General features: G+C 47.9%; 1 protein-coding gene across 1 annotated transcript in view; it reads left to right on the forward strand.

Moving 5' to 3' along the window:
• The window catches only part of NUP93 (nucleoporin 93), a 567,849-nt gene that overhangs the window by 222,721 nt on the left and 321,605 nt on the right, over positions 1–23,523 (forward strand). The window contains exon 5 of the mRNA XM_086947697.1: positions 5,249–5,377. Coding sequence (XP_086803823.1) covers positions 5,249–5,377 — 129 coding nt within the window. The remainder of the gene's footprint in view (positions 1–5,248; positions 5,378–23,523) is intronic.

The raw sequence follows: 23,523 nt of genomic DNA on the forward strand, positions 1-23,523 counted from the left end.
CCTGCAATTGACCCCGCAGTTAAAAAGTTTTGTTTCCAAAAGCAATAATTAAAAGCGCACACATGCTATTTAAAATCTCAGCGCCGAGCACAGTGGCTGTAGACACTGCCACTGCCCACTCACCACCACGCGAGCCGGCTCCTCCAGTGCCTTATATGCCCCAGAGCGAGTGCCTCAGGATGACTAGACCGCTAACCGGTCTCCCCCGCTCACCGGAAGTGGCAGTCTCGACCTTCCACGCCCTCCGCGCAACGGTGCTGGTCACCGCGTCGGACCAGGGCGGGAAGGAGTGAAAAGAACAGCCCCGGCGTCCGCTATAGCAGGTAAGCCTGCAATTGACCCCGCAGTTAAAAAGTTTTGTTTCCAAAAGCAATAATTAAAAGCGCACACACGCTATTTAAAATCTCAGCGCCGAGCACAGTGGCTGTAGACACTGCCACTGCCATCTCACCACTCACAACTTAGTCCCCGCCTTCTTGCAGATGGGCGGACCCAGCAAACCAGAGTGCGGCATATGCCCCCTTTCCACTGGAGGGGGCAGAATAGGGGGTGTACCCACCTCAAAGAAGAGACCAATTGATCCCAACCTTTACTTACCTGTAACACCCCAGATCTAGTATTTAGGGGCAACCCTGAACCTTGCCTCCTCAGAGAAGAATTGACAAGAAGAAGTAGAGAAGAAGTTTTGTTGAAACTTAGAAGAGGAGGACGCCCACTGACTTTGCCCCAGCCCTACCGGCCTGTCTCCACCTCGCACCTGCTCCAGTGAAATCCTGGTGTGTCTAGCAGCCTCAAGAACCCAAAGGACCTGCCCTGCCTTTCAAGCCAAAGACGTTGTCTCCCGTGAACACCGGATTTGCTCACCCACAGACTCCAGCCCCAGCCAAAATCGCAAGTCTGCACTTGATGACCATGGCCAGAGTTCAAGTGGCTTAACACCACGAGGAGGTCTCCCTCGGGATCCTGACCTGAGATCTGACCTGCCTCGACTCTCCAAACAACGCCTGCAGTCTCTTTCTAGAGGACCCCCACGACTGCAACCGGAGCTGGTAAGAAAACCCAATGCCTAAAGACACCCCTGCACCCGACGTCCCATGGCCTTGGATGGCCCCACCAATGGTGTCCCAGCATCCCCAGGCAACCCAACTCACCGCTCCAACCAGTGGTCACCTGCAGAAGATCTACGTCCCTGAGCCTGCAGTCTTTGTTGAAACCGGAGGATCCACATTGAAAATAACAGGGCACCCAACGCCAAAATAGTACCCTGCACCCATCCACCCCTGCGCCGCTGAGGGTGTACTTTGGGTGCTAACTCTGATCCCCCTTTGCCCTGAGCCTAACACCAGGAGCTTTGCTCCCACAACCTTGTGGCCTGCTCGTTGGCAGCCACCAAGCGGAGGCCTCCTATCCCCCATTGGATACATTGAACCTCAGCACTCTGCACTCGGCCGCCCTAGTGCCGCTTAGAATGTTTGAAGAGTGCATCCTTGACCCTGGGGGTACCCTGGTTCTAACCCCAGAATACCAACTCCCAGAAAGTTGTACTTAACTAGAAACTGATAACTCCGCTTCCTTCCTACAGATAATCCAGAACTGTGCCGCCAGAACCCTCCTCCAAATCCCTTGGCGAGTCTCGGTCAAATCCAGACTAAAAGATCTTCACTGGCTCCCAGTAAGGGCAAGGATAGAATTCAAGGCTATGTGCATTGCACATCGTTCCCACTGGGGAACAGGCCCCATCATCAATCGCCCCCTGATAACCGCCTACCATCCCAACGGGCAACTCAGATCAGGATCCTCCTTCCTTGCCATAATACCCAGGTTCAAGCCAGGTCCGGAGGCCGCTCATTCTCTCACAATCTCGCTAGGCTCTGGAATGCCCTTCCTCTCGCACTCAGATCAGAGCCCAAACTAATCATCTTCCGAAAACTCCTAAAAACCCTGCTCTTCAACACACCAGAGTAGCTTTCATCGGCTCTGTCTCGAGCATGACCTCTTGCAGCGCTGGGACGCCTTAGGGTAGCCATCGCGCTCTACAAATTGTCTTTTCATTTCCTTTCCTTTCATCTTATTTCCTTAGAATAGCATTAACTGCTTTTCTTGTTGTGTGGAGTTGGTTTTGTATGAAAACTGCAAATATCTAAAAACTGCCTTTCTTACCTTTTCTCTATGAAATGTCCCAGTGTGATATCTAGGCATATTACACGGAGTAGAAAAAGTAATCCATAAAGTAATCAAAAGTAATCTAAGTAATTTTCACTGTATTCAAAAGTATTTACTTAGCTGTAACAAGGTAATTTTCATTCAGCTTGCTCGTATTGTTCAACTTGCCTTGAAAAGTGTCTCTTACACTTACCTGTGCCATAACTAAATAATATATTTTATACAAAGAATTGGTCTGAGTTCAGCCTTTTAGCGTGTGACATCATTTGCTGCCTGAGTGTGTACAACAAATGCTGAACACTCCCCTCTATAAAGTCTTACTGCTTGCCCACACTACCAGAAATAGAGAGTAAGGTGATATCTATTTTTACCTCAGCCTACCTTTGGGGTTCCACTGGACTCTTTGCACACTATACCTCATTTTTGTATAGTATATACAGAGCCAGATTCCTACTGTCTTTCTCAGGGGCCTGGACACAAGTGGTTCTTGGGTACCATTGTCTAGGAACCTGTTGGACGGAGCTAAGGTAGTGTGGCCACTAGGCATATTTGATTAAACGGTACAGCTGGGGGAGGAGGGGAAGAAGAAGGTCAGAATATTACATTTGTTTTTACTGACCTCATGCTAGACATATGCATACACTAGGGGCAAAATAGCAATCTTTGCATCCAAGTATTATAGCAAGGTACCAGTGGGAGGCTGAGAGAGCTTTACAATAAAGTAGTATGCTCAGATAGTTCACATAATGGACACCAAGAGCATTATTACTGGAGCCCAGGCACAAAGGACTTCCCAGAAGAGGCTGACCGGTTACAACTTTGCTTCTCAAGTGATAAGGCACTTTACATCTCCTTCCCTAGTGGTCGGCTAACTCTTAAAACCACCTGAATCTCTCCTATACTACATGTTGTGGTCCCAAGGATCACATGTGCATACTAAAGTCTTCATCCAAGCAGCTAGAAACCCTTACTTTGGGCCTGGTCTGGCTGTCATTCTACACACTGTCATTGAGATGTAGTTTTTCTGCTGATACTTTTGGCTCCAGGGTAGTGGACTTATCTGACAGACCCCACATTCAATATTTTACAAAAAGGGGGTGGTGATGAACAGAGTGTCTGAGTTAAACAGACCACTCTTACCCAGTCCAAAGATCAGGGCTTGATCCATCACCGTTATTTATCTCACTGCCCCATCCCAGCTCAGAACCTGGCTATATGCAAATCAGTCTGTCCCTGGCCCAGTGCATCATGGGAACAGGGCAGACTAAACTACCAAGCCAATTCTTCACCAGAAAGGAGACAAGCTACCGGGGACCGGTTTCTGGCATTTCAGCCTTCTTCGGCCCGGCTTGCTTGAATCCTGATGGAGCAGTGAGAAAGGGACTCATGTCTGAGTATACCCTGCCACACCTATAGTGGCCAAAAACGATTTACAAAAAGGGGGTGGTGATGAACAGAGTGTCTGAGTTAAACAGACCACTCTTACCCAGTCCAAAGATCAGGGCTTGATCCATCACCGTTATTTATCTCACTGCCCCATCCCAGCTCAGAACCTGGCTATATGCAAATCAGTCTGTCCCTGGCCCAGTGCATCATGGGAACAGGGCAGACTAAACTACCAAGCCAATTCTTCACCAGAAAGGAGACAAGCTACCGGGGACCGGTTTCTGGCATTTCAGCCTTCTTCGGCCTGGCTTGCTTGAATCCTGATGGAGCAGTGAGAAAGGGACTCATGTCTGAGTATACCCTGCCACACCTATAGTGGCCAAAAACGATTTACAAAAAGGGGGTGGTGATGAACAGAGTGTCTGAGTTAAACAGACCACTCTTACCCAGTCCAAAGATCAGGGCTTGATCCATCACCGTTATTTATCTCACTGCCCCATCCCAGCTCAGAACCTGGCTATATGCAAATCAGTCTGTCCCTGGCCCAGTGCATCATGGGAACAGGGCAGACTAAACTACCAAGCCAATTCTTCACCAGAAAGGAGACAAGCTACCGGGGACCGGTTTCTGGCATTTCCGCCTTCTTCTTATTCAAGCAAGCCGGGCCGAAGACGGCTGAAATGCCAGAAACCGGTCCCCGGTAGCTTGTTTCCTTCCCAGTGTAAGAATTGGCTTTTGTAGTTTGGTTTGCCCTGTTCCCATCATGCACTGGGACAGGAACAGACTAATTTGCATACAGCCAGGTTCTGAAACTGGGATGGTGCAGTGAGCTAAAAAACGGTGTTGGATCTAGCCCTGATCTCTTGACTGGGTGAGAGTATTCTGTTTAATTCAGAGACTCTGTCCCTCACCACCCCTTTTTGTAAATATTTTTGTCCACATTCAATATTAGCATTGGTGGGAGGATACAGAAAAGAGACTGCTATGTCTTCAGCAAAACTGTAGCCCAGACCCCTCCCAACCTCCAAGCAACCTGGTGACTCTTAGTCCTTTCATAGCATGTCATGGCTCTCAGTGTGGGGAGTGTAGTAATGCCCGCCAGACATAGCACTGCTTCGCAGAAGCTTTCTTAGGCATCGTCACAAAGTTGTTTTATAAAGATAACATTCAGGGTGGCCAGGATTCACTCAAGTGGCAGCCTTGGTTCCTTCCAACCTTGCAATACATATGTTTGAAATCTGTTCCAATGGCATATAAAAAGATGGATCACCTGTCTCAGGAGTAAGCTTGGTCCTTGATCACACTCTTAAATTGCCCAGCTTACCATTCCCTGAAATTGTGTGCAATACCTTAACAGTACATGCCTCAAAAAACATGGTGGAAACTGGTGGGAATAGTTGTTCATGTAGAGAAAGAGACAGAAGAAGAATGTGCATTAATGGATCTCTGTTTCAGTTTTAAAGCAAGCACGCATTTCCAACTAGTTGTGATCATGGGACTAAGCATAACAGAATTTCCACAAAGGAAAGTTTTTCTTTTTCAATCTTGATTAGGCGTTTAACAAACTGTCATCTTGTCTTCGTTTTTTGTACCAATATAGACAGCTGTTCCTGTTATCTTGACTGGTTTGAGGTCACACATTTCTTTGTTTAGCTAAACTATTGGTGTAGGTTTTCATGTTTCATGTTTGTTTACACAGACCTCTTGCATGGCCGAAGAGTACCATAGGGAATCTATGCTGGTAGAATGGGAGCAAGTGAAACAAAGAATCCTTCATACTCTTCTAGCCTCAGGGGAGGATGCTCTTGACTTCACCCAAGAAAATGAGGTAAGATAACAATTAAATGAGGACTGCACTGCTTTTTACAGCCATATAACACCTACATGATCTTTTCACATCATGTATGTTGCAAAAACGGTCACATCGAAATACAGATGATTATAAATCAGTTTTATAATTATACATTGGATGAAGATTGCAGTGTATGTTCTTATTTGCTATGAAGCTTTGTACATTACCACTCGTAGTCAATGGCCTCTTTAGAGAATTTAGCTAAGCAGAAGAATATATCTTATACAAACATTAGTGGCTGTTGGAATTTGCTGAAAGCAAGGACTGGTTCGTGATTTGGCTATATTGGCAACAGTTCAGTCTAAGGTGAACAACTCCGTTTTTAGGACTCTCCTAAACCAAAGACATTTGGGTTCATTCATGGATGTGGGGCCACATTGTAAAAGCGTATGGGACCTTAAATTCCCAGATATTTTGCCAGCCTGCTATGTCTTTGTAAGGCTCTTCAATGTTTCACATGAGAGGAAGCTATCTTCATGTTGCTGGGTGGAAAGTAGTGTGAGGCAGGTATCAGATGGAGCCAAACTCTTATCCCTAATAGAGACTGATGCATAGGGTTTAAATTTCAAACTGAAACTGGGAGTGATTTCATGGTTGGCTTATTTTGGTCCTAGAAGTGCAGGTACTCTGTATGAGAGTACCTGCTTGTTTCTGAGAAGTGCTGGTACTCTCCAATTAAATGTATTATAGCATGCTCGAGAAATGCCGGTACTCTCCTTCTCAAAATAAAAAAGTCCCGGCCCATTTGAACCACTGATCCGCCAAAGTTATGGTAGATATTGGCTAGCTTGTTCCGTATTCTTAGCAGTTTTTTTGTAAGGTCAGTGTAAATGAAATTGCTGTAGTCAAGCAAGCCGTCATGAGGGCTCATCTACTCTTAGGATGGCTTTGAATAAGAGGATGTTCATTTTCTAGAGGTACCAGAAAATTGGCAGTTGACACCCTACTACTATATTGATTTGAGGTGTAAATATAAGCCTTGAGTCCAATGATATACAGGATATTTTCTTTCTGTGAGCGAATGTGGGTCAAACAGTAGCTCACCAAGAACTCTCCCTCCAAGAACTGGAGTCTCTTGGTTTTTCTCATTTCAAGCAGCAAAAGCTCTACTCCTTCCATTGGGGTATGTGCTCAAGACACTCTGTGAACTTTTTGCTGTTCTCAAAAAGTATATAAATTTGACTGTCATCGACATATGTTCTGAAGTTCATTTGGTATTGCGTTTATATCTCTGCCATAGAAATGTGGATAATGAAAAACAAAGGTGTTAGAAGGTGGTTCTGACACTCGGGCCGCCCGTATTTTTCGCTTTTTGAGCACCTTTTTGTTGAGCTTTTACTGTGGGAGAACCTCATAGGTTGGGACTCACCCACAGTGAACTCATGATGAAAGACTGCATTTGGATTTTACTGGTGTCCGCCTAGCTTGACCAGACTGCTGCGCAGCAGATGGAGTAAGGGGCACCGGGCTTGTTACATGCCGATACATATGTACATGCATGTGCACACGTGTGCGGGCTGCGCAGGGGAGATTCCTGGTGTGCGCAACCCAGGAGCTGATACAAAGAGACTGGTGTGGCAGGACTTGTTATCCAGTATTAGGGGTGTCTTTCATAGATTCACATGCCTGAATCATTCCCCGTCGTCGAGACGGGAGCCTCCGGTACACAAAAAAGGAATGTCCTATAGACATACATAGAGAAAAAGGGCCTAAGGGCCTCCCCTTAGTAGCCTTTCCTTGTCCTTATGTAAAAAGGACCAGACTCTCACAGTCAGCCAATCAGCTCCGACCTCCCTCTAGAACCTTCCTGGGAGGAGCCTCAGTCCCTCAGATTTTCTACCGCACGTTGTGCTAGGGAGTCTCCAGCCTGAGCTCTCCTCAGGATTCCTTCAAATTCAACAGCCTTTCTTTGAAAGTGATATCTGAACCCTCAACTCTTCAAGGATTACTTCACTACACTGTCTTGGCAGTAAGTGTTTTCTTTCCACTGCTTCTTCCATGTCTGAATCACAGAAGAAAGCCCTTTTCAGGGCCTGCTCTTCCTGTGGGAAGAAAAGGATCCATGTGGATGATCAGCACGACCTGTGCTTGTATTGCCTTTACCCGGACCATGTCTCAGACAAATGCAAGATGTGTAGGTCTTTTCCTAAAAAGACCGTGAGAGATAGGGAAGGTCGCCTTCTCATTTGGCTTGACAGGCTTAAGGACAGAGACAATCTGGACTCCTCTGTGAGCAGTGTTTCCAGGACCTCAGCTGTCTCTCAAAAGAGGCCTAGGGTGTCTTCCCCTGGCCCCTCAGACACTCCTCCTAAGAAGACCCACAGGAAGTCTTCAGAGGCGAGATCTGCGACATCTTCAGTGTCTGCTAAGGATGATCAAACCTTTAAGAAGCCTGCTCCGTCATCTAGACAAGCCCAGAGGACTACCTCAGTCACGACCACAGTGTCTACCACATCGGCGTCGTCGCCTTCAGCGTCAACGACGACGACTACATCTTCCTCATCTTCAGGTAGACCTGTTTCCTCTATTATACTCCTAAAATCGTCGTCGACGACAAAGACCATGTCGACAACGAAGACTACACCGTCGACGACGCCGTCGTCATTGACGAGCCCATCGTCGTTGAAGACGTTGCCAAAGATCCCACCGTCGACGACGAAGATGTCGACGAGAGACTCGACGACGAGGATGTCGTCTACGAAAACACCGTAGACGAAGACGTCGACGACGACCAAGAATACATCGCCCACTCCACCGTCGACGAGGACCTCGTCGACGACTCCGTCGACGAAAGACTCGTCGACGTCGAAGACCCCGTCGACGACGAAAGACTCTTCGTCGACGGCGAGAACTTCGTCGACGAAGGACTCGACGACGACAACACCGTCGACGGAAGCCTCGTCATCGAAGATGGCAGTGTCTGAGCCATGGAAAAAATCGAAACTGCTGGAAGTATCGACCCTCATGCTGCCGCCGACGACGGCTCCCTCGACGACGACAGGCTCTGATGCGAAGTCTGGCAAGCCTAACAAACTGCAAATTACCCCGGAAACAACATCTCCGAGCAAAGTGGAAACGCAGCCACCTCAGGAAATCTTCCAAAGTGAAGAATCCGAAGAGGATGACCACCTGGATCCCGCTACTTCGGTCTCGGACCTTAACATCAAATGCCAAAGCACTGATGAAGAACAGGAAGACTTCACCTATCAGGAACACTCTGTCCATACTAGCGTCCGCACGGAAGTCACCCCCATGATATGCTTACCGGCGACCCTTGTCAATGACTTGAGATTCCTTGTACAGGATTACAAACCACGCTTTCCGGATGCGGACAGAGGCAGTCAAGCGCCTAAGGCTCATGCACCTGAGGACAAGGGGAATCAGACACCTACAGTCCAAGTACCAGTGTCAGCCCCAAAACAAACTCACCCTCACCCTCAAACCGACCATGACGTCCAGCCTCAGGTGGTGGTCTCTTCAGACGAAGATGAGGAGGAGGAGAAATTGGAGGAAGGAGAGGTCCAGGAGATACACTCGGACCACTCGGACCAGGATGAAGAGGATGAATATGTGGCATCATCCCCAGCTTCACCACAACCACGTCAAGCGGACTCCCCGCCTGTGGACATTGCCGGCTTCCATAAACTTGTGGAGAGGGCAGCGAAGAGATTCCATATGGCTGTGGAATCGACAGAAACGGACTGCTTCTTGCATGATTTCAAAGAACAGACACAAAAGTCCACCAAATCTATTCCGATTATAGAGTTCTTGTGGGAACAAGGGAAGAAATTAATGCTGACACCTGCTTCTGTACCGGCGGTTGTTCCTCGCCTAGACAAGAAATACAGAGCACCACTTACTGCGGCGGCTTGCCTCAATGGTCACCCCAAACCAGACTCGGTGGTGACACAGGCGGCCCAGAAACACTCCCGTAACCCTTCCTCCCCACTGTCTGCTCCCCCGGACAAGGAAGGCAGGAAACTTGACACGATTGGAAAACGCTTCACAACCACATCGGCCATGACCATCAAGGTGGCCAACTCCATTGCCTTGTTGGGACGTTACAATCGCCAACTCTGGGAGGACATAGCCCCTTACGTGAAGGAACTGCCTGACAGTCCAGGGTGAGGTAAAGGCTCTCCTGGTGGAAGGCCAATCTTCAGCGGCGGAACTAATTGACTGTGCTATCGACGCAGCCATGACAGGCTTCCGTCAGCTTGTGGGGGCTGCAGTCCTACGACGTCAAGGGTGGCTGAAGGCGACATCATTCCGCCAGGAAGTGCAATCAAAGGTTCTGGACATGCCCTTTGACGGACAACACCTTTTTGGGGAAAAAATCGACGAGGCACTGCAGACCATTAAGAAGGACACCGACACGGCAAGGGCACTGGGCACTCTGCAGTCCAGAAACCAGTCCTTTCGAGGCAACAGATCCAGAGGTCAGTCCTCTTATCGAGGTTCCTATCAGAACAGGTCCTCGTATTCATACAATAACAAAGGCCAATACCAACACAAACCGCAGCAAGGCCGCCAATCTTCGTTTGGAAGATCTAGCTACAGAGGAAAAAATACCAAGAGGGGCGCTGGCGGCCGCCAGTGACCGATTACTCCAGCCAGTCCAACCACCCTCTCCATCCTTTCAAATTGGAGGAAAACGGACCCATTTCCTCACCAATTGGCAGTACATCACCACGGACCGGTGGGTTCTTCAAATTATTCGATTCGGCCATTCTCTCAAATTCACCTCCATCCCTCCCAATACACCTCCACGCAGACGGACGCACAAACACCTGCGCCTGCTTCTCAAGGAACTTTCGATAATGCTACAGAAGGGAGCAATCGAAAGAGTGCCAGCATCCTCAAAGGGGAAGGGATTTTACTCCCACTTCTTTCTTGTACAACAAAAAGAGAACAAGTGGAGGCCCATCCTGGATCTCCGGGCGCTCAACGCCTTCCTACGGAGCCAATCGTTCAGGATGGTGACGATTCAAGAAATTCTGGGCATTCTAGAAAGAGGAGATTTCATGACATCCTTAGATCTCCAGGATGCCTACTACCACATCCCCATCCTCAGAAGTCACCGGAAATTCCTGAGGTTCGAGGTGGCGGGCCGTCACTATCAGTTCAAAGTCCTGCCATTCGGCCTCAAGTTTGCGCCGCGGATTTTCACGAAGTGCCTTGCGCCGGTGGCAGCCTTCCTACGTCAACTGGGTCACCAAGTCTTCCCCTACCTAGACGATTGGCTGGTGAAAGCACCCTCACCTGGAGACGCAGCCGAATCCTCCAACGCCTGCACCAATCTTTTTCAGAGGCTGGGATTAACGCTCAATCTCAAAAAATCCTGCATGGTCCCCTCAACGAAAATTACCTTCCTAGGGGCCACCTTGGACACGAAGTGCACAAGAGCCTTCCCCTCGAAGGAGAGGACGGACAAGATCTTATCTCTGGCCACGGCTGTGGCGGCAAAGACACACCTAAAAGTTCGGACTTACACCTCCCTCCTAGGGATGATGTCTTCCTGCATACTCCTCATCCCGCACTGCAGACTCAGGATGCGCCCGTTGCAGGAGGCACTCACGAGCCAATGGACTCAAAGTACTGGCTCCTTCGAAGACATTATTCGGTTCACACCAAAAATGTCCAAAGGTCTGGAATGGTGGAAACGTCGCAAGAATCTAACCGTAGGGTTACCGTTTCTCCTTCCTGCATCACCTCTTGTGATAACCACAGACGCCTCCCTAGAGGGATGGGGCGCTGTTTTCCAGGACCTTCAGATCAGAGGTAAATGGGACACTCAGGAAAAATCGCTCCATATAAACCTTTTAGAGCTGAGAGCAGTGTATCTGGCTCTCCAGGCCTTCTTGCCACGCATCCAGAACTCCCCGGTGCTCGTCAGGACAGACAACACCACGACGATGCACTATCTCAACAAACAAGGGGGAACGCGTTCGCGCTCTCTCTCTCACGCGAATTGCAAAAGATCTGGAATTGGCTAGTGCTACACGGAATCCCGCTCAAAGCGGAATATGTACCCGGAAAGGACAATACCATCGCGGACGCCCTGAGCAGGCAAAGATCCCTCTCCCACGAGTGGGAACTATGCGACAGCGCTCTGACTCACATCTTCTCTCAATGGGGAGTCCCGAACATCGACCTGTTTGCCACCAAGGGGAACGCCAAATGCCCAAGCTACGCAAGTTGGCATCCCCAACAAGGGTCACTAGGAAATGCATTTTCCATCGGATGGTTCAGCGCCTTTGCATACGCTTTTCCTCCATTCCCGATGCTCCCGAGGCTTCTCAGGAAGATGAAGGCGGAGCTCTGTACCCTGATCCTAATTGCCCTGTTCTGGCCGAGGCAACACTGGTTCTCGGATCTGCTTCGACTCTCCATCAGATCACCGATTTCGCCTGAAACAGCACCCGAACCTCCTGACGATGTCCAACGGGCAAGTACAGCACCCGAACCTCCAATCGCTCAAATTATCGGCCTGGCTCCTGAGCACAGAGAGTTCGGTGGCCTGAATATCCCACAGGACTGCAGGGATGTATTAGCTAAAGCAAGGGCGGACAGTACAAACAAAACCTACACTCTCAAATGGAAGAGGTTCTGCATTTGGTGTTCGGACCGGGGCCTGCGGCCCCTCACCATCACCCCTGAACAGATATTACCATACCTCCTGCATTTGGCTCAGTCGGGACTAGCGCATGCGTCCATTAAGGTTCACCTGGCGGCTATCTCGAGGTTCACCAGAACTGTCACAGGGCCTTCTCTGTGGTCCAGTCGGCTAGTCAAGCAATTCCTGAAGGGGCTCTACAGATCCTTTCCGAGGCCTCGGAAAGTCCCTCCTACATGGCAACTTAATCTGGTACTCAACCAACTCATGCGTCATCCGTTTGAGCCCATTCATCGGGCATCTATTAAACACATCTCATGGAAAACAGCGCTCTTGCTCGCTCTAACATCTGCCAGAAGGGTTAGCGAGCTGCAAGCTTTGTCCATTCAGGAACCATATATGCAATTCAGACAGGACAGGGTGATACTGAGACCAAACCCTAAATTCATTCCAAAAGTACCTTCGGACTTTCATCTCAATGAACCAATAGTCCTTAAGTCCTTCTTTGCCAACCCTTCAACAGCAGCGGAACGGTCGCTGCATTCTTTGGACCTAGATGGATCTCCTCTGCGATTTCATTCTGCCACGACAAGGCCGGCCGGCCTTTGAACGATCATGTCACTGCTCATTCCACCAGGGCGATGTCCACGTCAGCAGCACTGTTCGCTGGAGTGCCGATCCTGGACATCTGCAGAGCGGCGACCTGGAAGTCACCACACACTTTCTCCAGACACTACTGCCTGGATATCGAACTCCAGAAGGATGCGGCAGTGGGCCAGGCGGTGCTTCGCCATCTCTTTCAGTAAGGTGAGCCTTCCTACATCCCGCCATCCAGGTATGCACATTCTTGCTCTTGTGATATTCTATCTATGCTGTCTCCATGTTGTATGATATTATATGCATTATCTAACATGACGGCAGAGCAACTTTACTTTACAAATGTGCTCCTATGATTGCTAGCTATTCTGATTCAGGCATGTGAATCTATGAAAGACACCCCTAATACTGGATAAGAAATGCGTTACTTACCTGTAACAGCAGTTATCCAGTATTGGTGTCTTTCATAGATTCACATGCAACCCTCCCGCCTCCCCTGGAAGGACTCACTTCCCTCTCGGACTATATTACGCCAACCTAGCTGGGTGCGTACGAAAATCTGAGGGACTGAGGCTCCTCCCAGGAAGGTTCTAGAGGGAGGTCGGAGCTGATTGGCTGACTGTGAGAGTTTGGTCCTTTTTACATAAGGACAAGGAAAGGCTACTAAGGGGAGGCCCTTAGGCCCTTTTTCTCTATGTATGTCTATAGGACATTACTTTTTTGTGTACCGGAGGCTCCCGTCTCGACGACGGGGAATGATTCAGGCATGTGAATCTATGAAAGACACCAATACTGCAAACTGCTGTTACAGGTAAGTAACGTATTTCTTCAGAATTGGGTGGTGACATGGAATAGGCTTTATAGACTGGGAAGAAACATGTCTGGGAAAGTCAGTGCGTTTTACTGTTTTCTGTTCATTATTCTTCTATGGGGATGTGGAGCTCATGGGCTAGTGACACTTTCCTGAGGCCTACAAATTCCAGACACGCACTAAAGTCCACTATAACTGGTGTGAGAAGACGTATTCTGCAGAGTCACAAGTCATGTTTGTACTGCTTTTGGGTCATCCAGAAATTGTATATTTCTCTGAGTCAACCATAACCAGGGCCTGGCTGGGGGCTGACCCCAGAAGGCTGCTTTAACCACCTTCCTTCCAAAAGCAAAGGCCTCCTGTCCTCAGAGAAGATGGGTGGAGCTACAGGCTCATCCATCAGCAGCTGTCACCGGGTGCCAGGCACCTAGCTGCACAATGGAGAAGGCAGCTCTGGGGGGGAAGGGGCTTTCAGAGACCATGTGGCAGGAGACTGGACAACGCCATCTTGAACCAACCCAAAGGCCTGGGCAGGAAGGAAGGTAGCAGGGACAGTGAAGTGATACGTCGCTGTTTGATAGGACAAAGAGACTTCCTGCCAGCCCCCTACCCAAACTTTAAAAAGTGTTTGCTCAGGAAAAGAAGCTCTCTCTGGGGTGCTGGAGCCTGGCGCAATGGGCAGTTGGAAGGAGGAACCCTCTGATTGTCTCAGGATCCTGAACAGCGCAAGGAGAAGAAACCAGGACCAGGACCAGTGCGCAGAAGCAGAGGCCTCTGCGCAGGGAGAAGAGAGGCCCAGGTGAAGAGCCAGACGAAAGGCTGGCGCTGGGATCCAGTAAAGACAGTTCCTTGCTGAATCCCTCCTCTGAGAGGCCCAGAATGCGAAGGAGAGTGCTCCCAGTGGCTGGGAAGCACCACCAGCAAGAAGAGGCAAGAATTGCGAAGATCGGTCCCCTGGAGGCTGAGAAATGCCCCTAGAAGGTAGGCGACCTTTGACCTCTGGCAGACCGACGACGAAGCACGTGGGGCTACGCCGCCGGTCTTGGATATGGCCCCGGTGTGGGTTAAGTCCCGACGGCTGCCCCCAGAAAGAAGTAAAGTGGGGGAGCGCCGTCGTGCTCCCCGTGAGCTGGCCCTGGAGGGGTGCCAGGAGCCCACCCTGGCCCCCAAAGACATCGGTGGAGGGGGAGCGCCATCGCGCCCGCCCCGTCGGAGAGAGTTCGGGGACCCAGGAGCCGAACTCCGGGCCCCGATGGAGATTGCGCTGCGGAGGAGGGGGGGGGGGCGCAGTCGCACAACCCCCCTCGCAGTAGAGGTCCTTGCTGGGGAGTGCCGTTACGCTTCCTGTGAAGATGGTCCTGGTGATGGTGAAGAGAAGGAGGGGGGCGTCCCCCTTGCGGACGAAGTCAAGCCTGGGAGCGCCGTTGCGCTCCCTGTGAAGTTCTCAGGGCCCTGGGACCCTGTCTCCAGGCCCCAATGGTGCCCAGGGTTACCAGGACCCCACCCTGGCCCCTGCTGAAAAAGAAAAGAAAGGGAGCGCCGGCGTGCTCCCTGAGAAGAGAAGGAGGAGGGGTAGTGCCGCCGCGCTCCCCAGAGGCCAGCGGTACCAGCGCGGGCCTCCATGTCTGCCCGCCGGAGCGGGCAGACCAGCAATGTGCTGCTGGCTCCTGTGGCAGAGTTCTAAGAACAAGGGTACCCCATTAATTGAACCTGGGGTGAAAAAATGTGTATAAACAGACAATGGTTCGACAGCTGTCCAACAGGATCAAATCAAAATGGTGACAGCGTTTAGTAAATTCACGCTAAGGAGCAGAATACATAGGGAATTCATACAATATTCATTTATTTATAATTTAAGTACTTCGTAAAAAAAGGTCCAGGTGCTCATATAAGTGACAGTGTGCAGGACGTGACATAAGTGAACAAAGTGAAACCAGACATCACAAAACAACAAGGTAAATCCACATAAATATATACAATAAAACGGGAATTTTCTTGTATGGCTCCTATGGCAGTACTCGAGGGTGCTGGCCAAGCGGGGAGCCAGTGGGAGCCACCGTGGGTGGGCTCCCCAGGTGGCTCTCCATCGAGGTGACAATGCGGAGGCCCGTGTGGGACTGGGTGCCGCGAGAAGAGCGGGCGGGGGTGGGCTCACCGAGCCGCAAGAAGAACTTACCGCGCAGGAGCAGCCAGGGTTGGGCTCCCTGAACTGCAATGGGTCCCCTGGGGGTCCGGGTGGGACCGGGCCCCACACCAATGAGCAGGATGCGGCAAAGAAGCCAGCGGGTGATTGTGGCTCTCCCCGACGCAGCGTGGGAGCCACTACTAGAATATGCAAGAGTTCCCACAGTGCCTTGCAGGCCTGGCCTGCAAGGGCAAACAATGTTTCCTCTGCTTGTGGTGGCCCCAGGAGAACGGGGTTCAAGTAACTGCATTTGGGGGCAAGATTATGTGCATACATGGGAGTGGTGGTACTAGACCCCACCCACCTGCGGGAGGGGGGGAGATGTTATACAATGTCACAAAGTAATTCCAACAGCTTATGTATATTTGTAAATTGGTGCATAGTATTGATTAACTAACTAACTGAGCGGTTCCCAGTTCGCAGAGGTGTAAGACAGGGTTGTGTACTTGCACCCACCCTGTTTTGCATCTTCGTGAACGGGGTAATTGCCCACCTTAACAGGATTGCCAACTCGGACGCCCCCAAGTTGACTGGCAACAGGGTGCCTGCAATTATGTTTGCAGACGACACCCTGTTGCTGTCTAAATCCCCTATGGGGATTCAGCGCATTTTGGACGGCTTCCTTAACTTCTGCTCCGACCGGGGACTGGAAGTCAATCCTCAAAAAACAAAATTCATGATTTTAAATCCCAACTCCCGAAATAGAACCCCTCCCAAGCTAGGCATGGTTCAATTAGAACGGGTGCATAATATCGAATACCTGGGGATCACTATAAACGAACACTTAACTTGGTCAATCCACCAGGCCAAAGTGACCATCAAACTGGCACAGTTGGCGGGTGGCACTTTGCGTCTGGCAAATAAATCTAGCTATCGACCATTCACCCCAGTTATTCACATATACAAAACACAAGCTAGGGCAGGGGTTACTTACGGGGGAGAGTTGTGGGGATACACCCAGTACCCCAAGTTACAGACCACGGAGAACAAGTTTTTGAGACAGGTAGCTGCCCTCCCCCAGAGCACCCCATTACTACCACTCAGGTTGGATTTGGGAATCAGACCCATTACAGAGGAGCTAGGACTAAAACCCCTAAAATTCTGGAGGCGTTTGTGGTCTAGCCCAGATCTCGCAAGCTATAGAGAAGAACTACAAGAATTCCTGGAACTACGGAGCATAAAGAGGATTCCTTGGTTGACTTACGTCAAGGGAAGGTGCGAGGAAATGGGATTCCCGGAACTATGGACAGACCCTCTTAATTCCTGTACCAAGATCCCAAAAAAGGCACTCGCGAATACCTACTACGCCATGATGCTTACCAGAGCCTCTAATGATACTCGTGAGGGGTCTCTGACAAATTTATTCTTGAAAATAAAAGATACCTATTCCCTTGAAAAAACTCTAGATGAGATTTCCCCTCCATTAACCAGGAAACTGTTTTTACAATGGCGTTATGGATGCCTCCCTCTAGCTTCGTTCACAGCATCTTGGTCAGCCTGCTCCACTACATCAATTTGCCCAATGTGTGCACACCCGAAGGAGGACGACATGCATGCGGTCCTTTTCTGCAAGGGCTACGAGCGGAGCAGGAAATATTGGCTTGTTCCGATGCTCAGGAACTTGGGTTTTAGATCTCACCAAACCGCTTATAGAGTCCTAAAATCTGATCTCTCCCCTCCTATCGTTTTTGCACTGTCAAAATTTTTAACTTCACTGTGGTTCACCCGTAGCCGAATGATGAAAAGTCTGGTATAAATGGACATGACCAGCGGCTTTCCACAAATGTCTTATCTACATTTTAACTACCTCTTATAAATTTGGATCACATTATGTTTAATAAGTTTTTAAATGTATGTATTGTTCTGCATCTTTTATGATCTGTGATCGAAATAAAGATTAATGAAATGAAATGATTAGTGTGTGTGTTTAATAAATGTACTCTTACTTTTATAAAACGAAGTACAGACTGGACAATCAATTATTGAGTGTTAGTGCTGTGCATCTGTAATGGCGATTACTAGCCCACACCACCTCCCTTGAGTAAGCCTCAGACTGCTCTGCAACGCTACCCTCTGAGAGTCAGGCGCTACAATTGGGTGTTTGGTTCCCAGTGAAGGACAAATGTAGTCATGTTATTGTGCAGGCCTCACAGATACTGCCTCGTTTTCCAGCAAAAGGTGAAAAGGTAGACCCTTGCAGTATTGCAGACAATAGTTTGCAATCCATTTGTTTAGTTGATCCCATTCAAACTGGTTTGCTGCGAATTAGGAGCAAGGTCAAATCCACTCGAGAGTCAAACCTGATGTCGACTCTTAGAGCATTCTTATTTTTTATGGCTTGTCCCATTGTATCATAGGCAGCTATGAGGGTTGGGTATCCGGGTATCTAGCTCACCTTTGTCAAGGGCGATGAGTGGATGTATTCACAAGTGGCAGCAGATTTAGTGCCCTTACAGTGTCTAAAGCCTGACCAAAGGTCTTTGTAGATGTGGTTTTGCAGCACATGCTCCTATAGATGTTTGTTCACCTCCATTTCGAGGATTATGCTTCATTATGGTGCGTTTGTCATCTGTGTTTTTAGCTCACCAGTGCCCTTGGATCTTCCATTTGATTAGTTGGAAACCAGGTAATGATCAAGTGTTTGTCAGGTCAGCATGCTTCTTTAGGAAGGATGCATTTATCATGTTTGTGATGACTTTAATTGATGGGAAGAATTGCATTATGTATGCTGCTGCATGTGCTTCCACTGGCATTGAAACGTTCGTTTTTTACGAAAGTTTTGCGACTTCCTCCCCAGTCATAGACTTGAAGAATATGAATAAGGATTAAAATGGTGGAGTATATTGAAGGTTTTGTGTTTAACTGCTTGTTTGGAGAGATTGTGGCCTTGCATTCCAGGCAATACCCTCCGAATCAATACTATATTGGTTCAGGTTTTTTAATGGCTTCTGAGGAGACATTACCTCAAAAACACAAACTTTTTTTTTCTTTGGTTCTGGGCCTCGTTATTGTTAAAGATTGACGACTTGGTATCGCCATCTGTCTGCCGGGTGTCGGACCTTGTCTGCATTGCATATAATCTTGCAGCAGAATGTCCTTTTTCTGGGTGCCCCGGAAAAGAATCTCGGGCGTCTTCAAGTTCTGCAGAATGCGGCAGCTCGTCTGATCTTGAGACTACCCAGAAGGGCCGCGTCTAAATCGGCCCTTGAAGCTCTTCATTGGCTTCCAGTCAAGAAAAGGGTATTGTTCAAATACCTTCTTATTTGCCATCGCATCCTCTGGCACAAAGCTCCAATGTACCTGGGAAACCTGATTACGAGGTATGTACCGGTCAGAAAATTGAGATCAGGCGGGACAGGACAGCTGGTAATCCCTAGGAATAGGAAAGCGAGAATGGGTGGTCGCTCATTTCGCCTCCTAGCTGCGCAAAGCTGGGATAAACTCCCGCTTGGTCTAAGGATGGAACAATCAGAAACCAGATTTAAGAGTCTTCTCAAAACTCACTTGTTCTCTCAATAGTCCCCTAGTATGAGAGCGGACCGGTGGTTTCTCTCTGCTATTAAGTACCAGCCTCTTCTCCACAGCGCGGGGACACGCCAGAAGGCGTAACCAGGCGCTTTATAAACTCCTTTATTATTATACGTTTAAAATGTTTATATTTTTTATGTTTTAGCCACTTTACCATTAACTTCATGCAGCAACTCCATCTTCTACAGTACATCCTGACAAAGAAAGCAAGAAATTCGATTCAGTCAGCAGAACATTCTGTGGAATCTCTACAATTTCTATGATAGCTGCAAGTGCAACTGCTGTCCTAGGTGCTATGATAAGTCTCTTTGGGACTGCAGTCAACAGTTTCTATAGAACATCCTAGAGACGGGCGTTGGGATTTCCAAGAGATCGTTAATTAAGGCATGATGATGCCAAACCAAGTCATTAACGCTGCAGCCGCTTCTGCCACTAGCAGCTCATGGTTATTGTCATAGCCTAGCTTTTCGGCGTTATCTTGGCTGAGACTCACAGGCTTGAAACTGGAAGCCTATCACTGGATCCTAAACCTGCCCTTTTCATTTAGCACTTTATTTACCTCTCATTCTGATAATGAGATGTCTTGAATGAAGTCTGAGCTAGAAACTCTCAAAGCTGTCGGATTAGAGAAAAGGAAGAACTGGAAGACATTCCTGTAGGCCCTATGACTGCTGCTATTTCAATCAGAGGGTTCAAACCCCTCATTGTACTCTAGGGCAAGAGCACAACAATTATCTCAGCCACATAGATATCCGCAACAGCGCAGTCGGTCAAGAGGCAGAGGAGAACAGCAATCATCTGCGCAAACCACTAAAACAACTTGTGGCAAACAAGGAGTCCTCACTTCTCCCTACTCCTCTGCCTACTTCGGTTGGGGGGGGGGGGGGGGGGTATGAAATCTTGTTTCCAAGAGTGGCAAAAGATAACCAAACAAATGGGTTCTGGAGTGTTGTAGAGCATTGTTACTCACCCAGATTCACATGTTCTCCACCGTCTATTCCATCGAAGAAACCATCCCTTTACCATCGGGGAAAAACTGCAGCAAGAAATATCCATCTTCTTGAAGAAACATGCAGGGGAATAGGGTCCCTCTAACTTGAGAGGAACAGGACTGTATTAATGTTACTTTCTGGTAAAAAAAAAAAAAGGTCTGAAAAACAAGTGCTGACTCGTTTTAGATATGAAGTAAGTGAACAAGTGGAATGTTGGCTCTTCACCAAATCTACCCCCTACTTCATCAGGGAGACAGTCTATGTTCAATAGACCTACAAAATGCTCAGTTTCACATCCCAGTTGCCAAGAAACATCAGAAATTCCTGAGGTTCATTGTAGGAAGAGACCATTGCCAATATAAGGGTCTTCATTTAGGGCTCAAATCTGAACTGTAGACTCTTTCCAAACGCATTGCGGTTGTATCAACGTACCTCAGAAAAATTAAAATCTTTGTCTATCCATATCTGGACCATTGGCTCATCAAGGCATCTATTTTCCTAACCAATTTTATTGAGCATAAGAGTATCAAGAATGTGGTATCTTCACACACCAAGATCACCACAACAGTATCAATGTAATGATGACAGAGACAGTAATGAATGAAGCAGATGCCAATGAAGCTCAGCTTTAAAGATGCCCTAGCAGCCTACTCTAAACCCCAACTACACCCCCCCCGTACCCAACACCCTCCCCCACCACACGTGTACAGAAAGCAACACAAAGGAAATGTACAAAGAATAAGCAGGTATAGCGCAACCAGGGCTTTGCCACTTGAGGCCAGAAGTGTCACTGCGATCAAATGTCCTCCTCCTGCTCCGCCGGAAGGCATCTATTTTCCTGTTGGCAAGCAAGTCAACATTATCAACTAACCATAATGACTCTTAGTTGACTGGGTCTTCATGTGAATCATGACTTATCTATCTCCAAACCTTTTCAATTCTGGCCCTAACTGGGTGCAGTTCTAGACATAGTATACACAAAAATGTTTTGGAGTAGAGATGAATAGATATCCTTCAGAAATGTCGCATTCTGAAGAAATCAACCCATCCGACAACGAGGCAAGTCTCTTCCCTTCTGGTTTCTATGGTGTCATTTATTTTTCTGGTACCAAATACACACCTCTCCATGTGGCCTCTACAACAATGTTTGGAAGACTAATGGGATCAGCTCGCTGAAAGATGGGAAAGCCCGGTAATACTAACCACTCATGTGGAACAATCACACATATGGTGGTGCCGCTCAAAGAATCGTCTTGGAGGAATTAATTTCCACCAAGCCATTCCAACTCAAACCATTGTGGTGGATGCCTTCCAAACAAGTTGGGGTAGTCACATGGACCATCTACAAATAAAAGGCATATGGTCTGTAAATGAACAGTATTACCACATCAACCTGCATTAGCGGAGGGCAGCTCATCTATCCTTTAAGGCTTTTTCTCCCATCTTTCAAGACCAACTCTCTCCTTGTTCAGAAGGATAATACTACAACCTTGCATTATCTGAACGAGCAGGGAAGAACGAGATCCATACCGATGTCTCTGGATCCCCATACAATCTGGAGTGGTTAAGACCCAGGAGTTTCAAAATTACAATGGTCCATCAACCGGGAACTCAGAATACTCGAGCAGGCAATCTCAAAAGAATCCCTCAAGAAAATCACAAATGGGTACTAAACAACTCTGTTCTTCACAGCACCTTTTCCGATTTTGGTTTTCCACAAATAGATCTTTTTTGCAGGCAGAGAAAACAAGAAATGCCCAAGGTTCGCCTTGAGGTTCTACCAACCAGGCACACTGGGAAATGTCCTGTGGATCAACTGGTCAGGCACATTTCTTTATGCCTTTTCTCGTATTCCATCTTCTGATAACTGTGATCATCAAGCTGTCACACTTGAAGGAGAATGATTTTCTCCGACATTGATGGTTCGTTGATCTCTTTATCTCTCATAGTGTCCAGACAGGAAGCTGCGAACCAGATCTTCTCCAGAAGTCCAGAGGCCAGATCAACATCCCAACCTTCACTTGCTTAACTTCACAGCATGGTTCCTTAACTCATACAATATGGTCACCTAAACCGTCCTCAGGAATGCATAGATGGATGCGCTGAGAAGTCAAAAGAGCATCCACTAGAGCTTCTTATTCTTTCCAGTTGAATGTATTCTGCATTTGGTGTTCTAAGAACAAATTCAATCCCCTTATTTGTCAGGAAGAGTCTGTTCTTCCATACCTCCTTCATCTTGCAAAAGCAAACTTGCACATCTATTACTTTTACTGCTTAACAAAAATAACCTTACAAAATGTTCTGTTTCAGAATGCCTATAGTTAAGGATTTTGTGGAAGGCATTAAAAAGCTATATCATCATCTCTGGAGACCTTCTCCATGGGAGCTGAATATTGTCCTTTCTTGCCTTACGGGTTCTACCTTTGAACCCATTGATAAAGCTTCTTTCCAACACTTACCGTAGGAAGCTTCCTTCTTCGTAACCAAAGCTCAATAAGGCTTTCCCACGCAAGGGCTCCCATTGACCTTGGTTTGATCCTGGACTCCCCTAGATGTCTAGTTTAAAAAAATGACCATGTTTGATAGGTTTCCCTAGGAGCCACCTAAGTTAGGGTCCAAACTCCACAGCTACCCACTTAAAAAAAAAAAAAAACGGGTCAGCTTTGAGTGGAAAAATATGACATATCCATTTTAGATTTTGGGCCATTTCCTGTCGCGGGCACAAGGCCTACCCAAACAAGTGAGGTACAGTTTTTATCAGAAGACTTGGGGGAATGCTGGGTAGAAGGAAGTTTGTTGCTCTCCGCAGATTCCAGAACTTTCCATCACAGAAAGGTGAGGAAAATGAGTTTAAAAAAAATGTTAGTCCAGGTTTAAGGTTTACAAGGGATTCTGGGTAAAACAACCTGGTCAGAGCCACGCAAGTCACCCCATCCCAGATTCCCCTAGTTATCTAGTTTTTAAAGATGTACATGTTTGCTGGGTTTCCTTAAGTGCCAGCTGAGCTTGGGCCCAAAATCCACAGGCACCCACTTTGAAAAAAACGGGTCAGTTTTGAGTAGTAAAATGTTATTTATCCATGTTTCGTTTTGCACAGTTTCCTGTCGCAGGCCCACCATCACAAGCGAGGTACCATTTTTGTCAGAAGACATGTGGGAGCATAGAATAGTTGGATATTTGTTATTACCAATTGGATTTTGCTGCATTTGTCCCTTCCAAATGTAAGCCAGTGTGTAAGAAAGAAGACGTTTTGAAAAGTACTCTCTAAATCATATGCTTGTACGAGTACCCACAAATTTAGAGATATACATATAACCAATGCTCCTGAACTCCATACCATGTGTTCATTTCTGAAATACATGGGTTACATTGATACCTATTTTCCTCTCTACA

The sequence above is a fragment of the Lissotriton vulgaris genome, chromosome 12 (assembly GCF_964263255.1).
Source record: "Lissotriton vulgaris chromosome 12, aLisVul1.2, whole genome shotgun sequence".
Taxonomy (NCBI): domain Eukaryota; kingdom Metazoa; phylum Chordata; class Amphibia; order Caudata; family Salamandridae; genus Lissotriton; species Lissotriton vulgaris.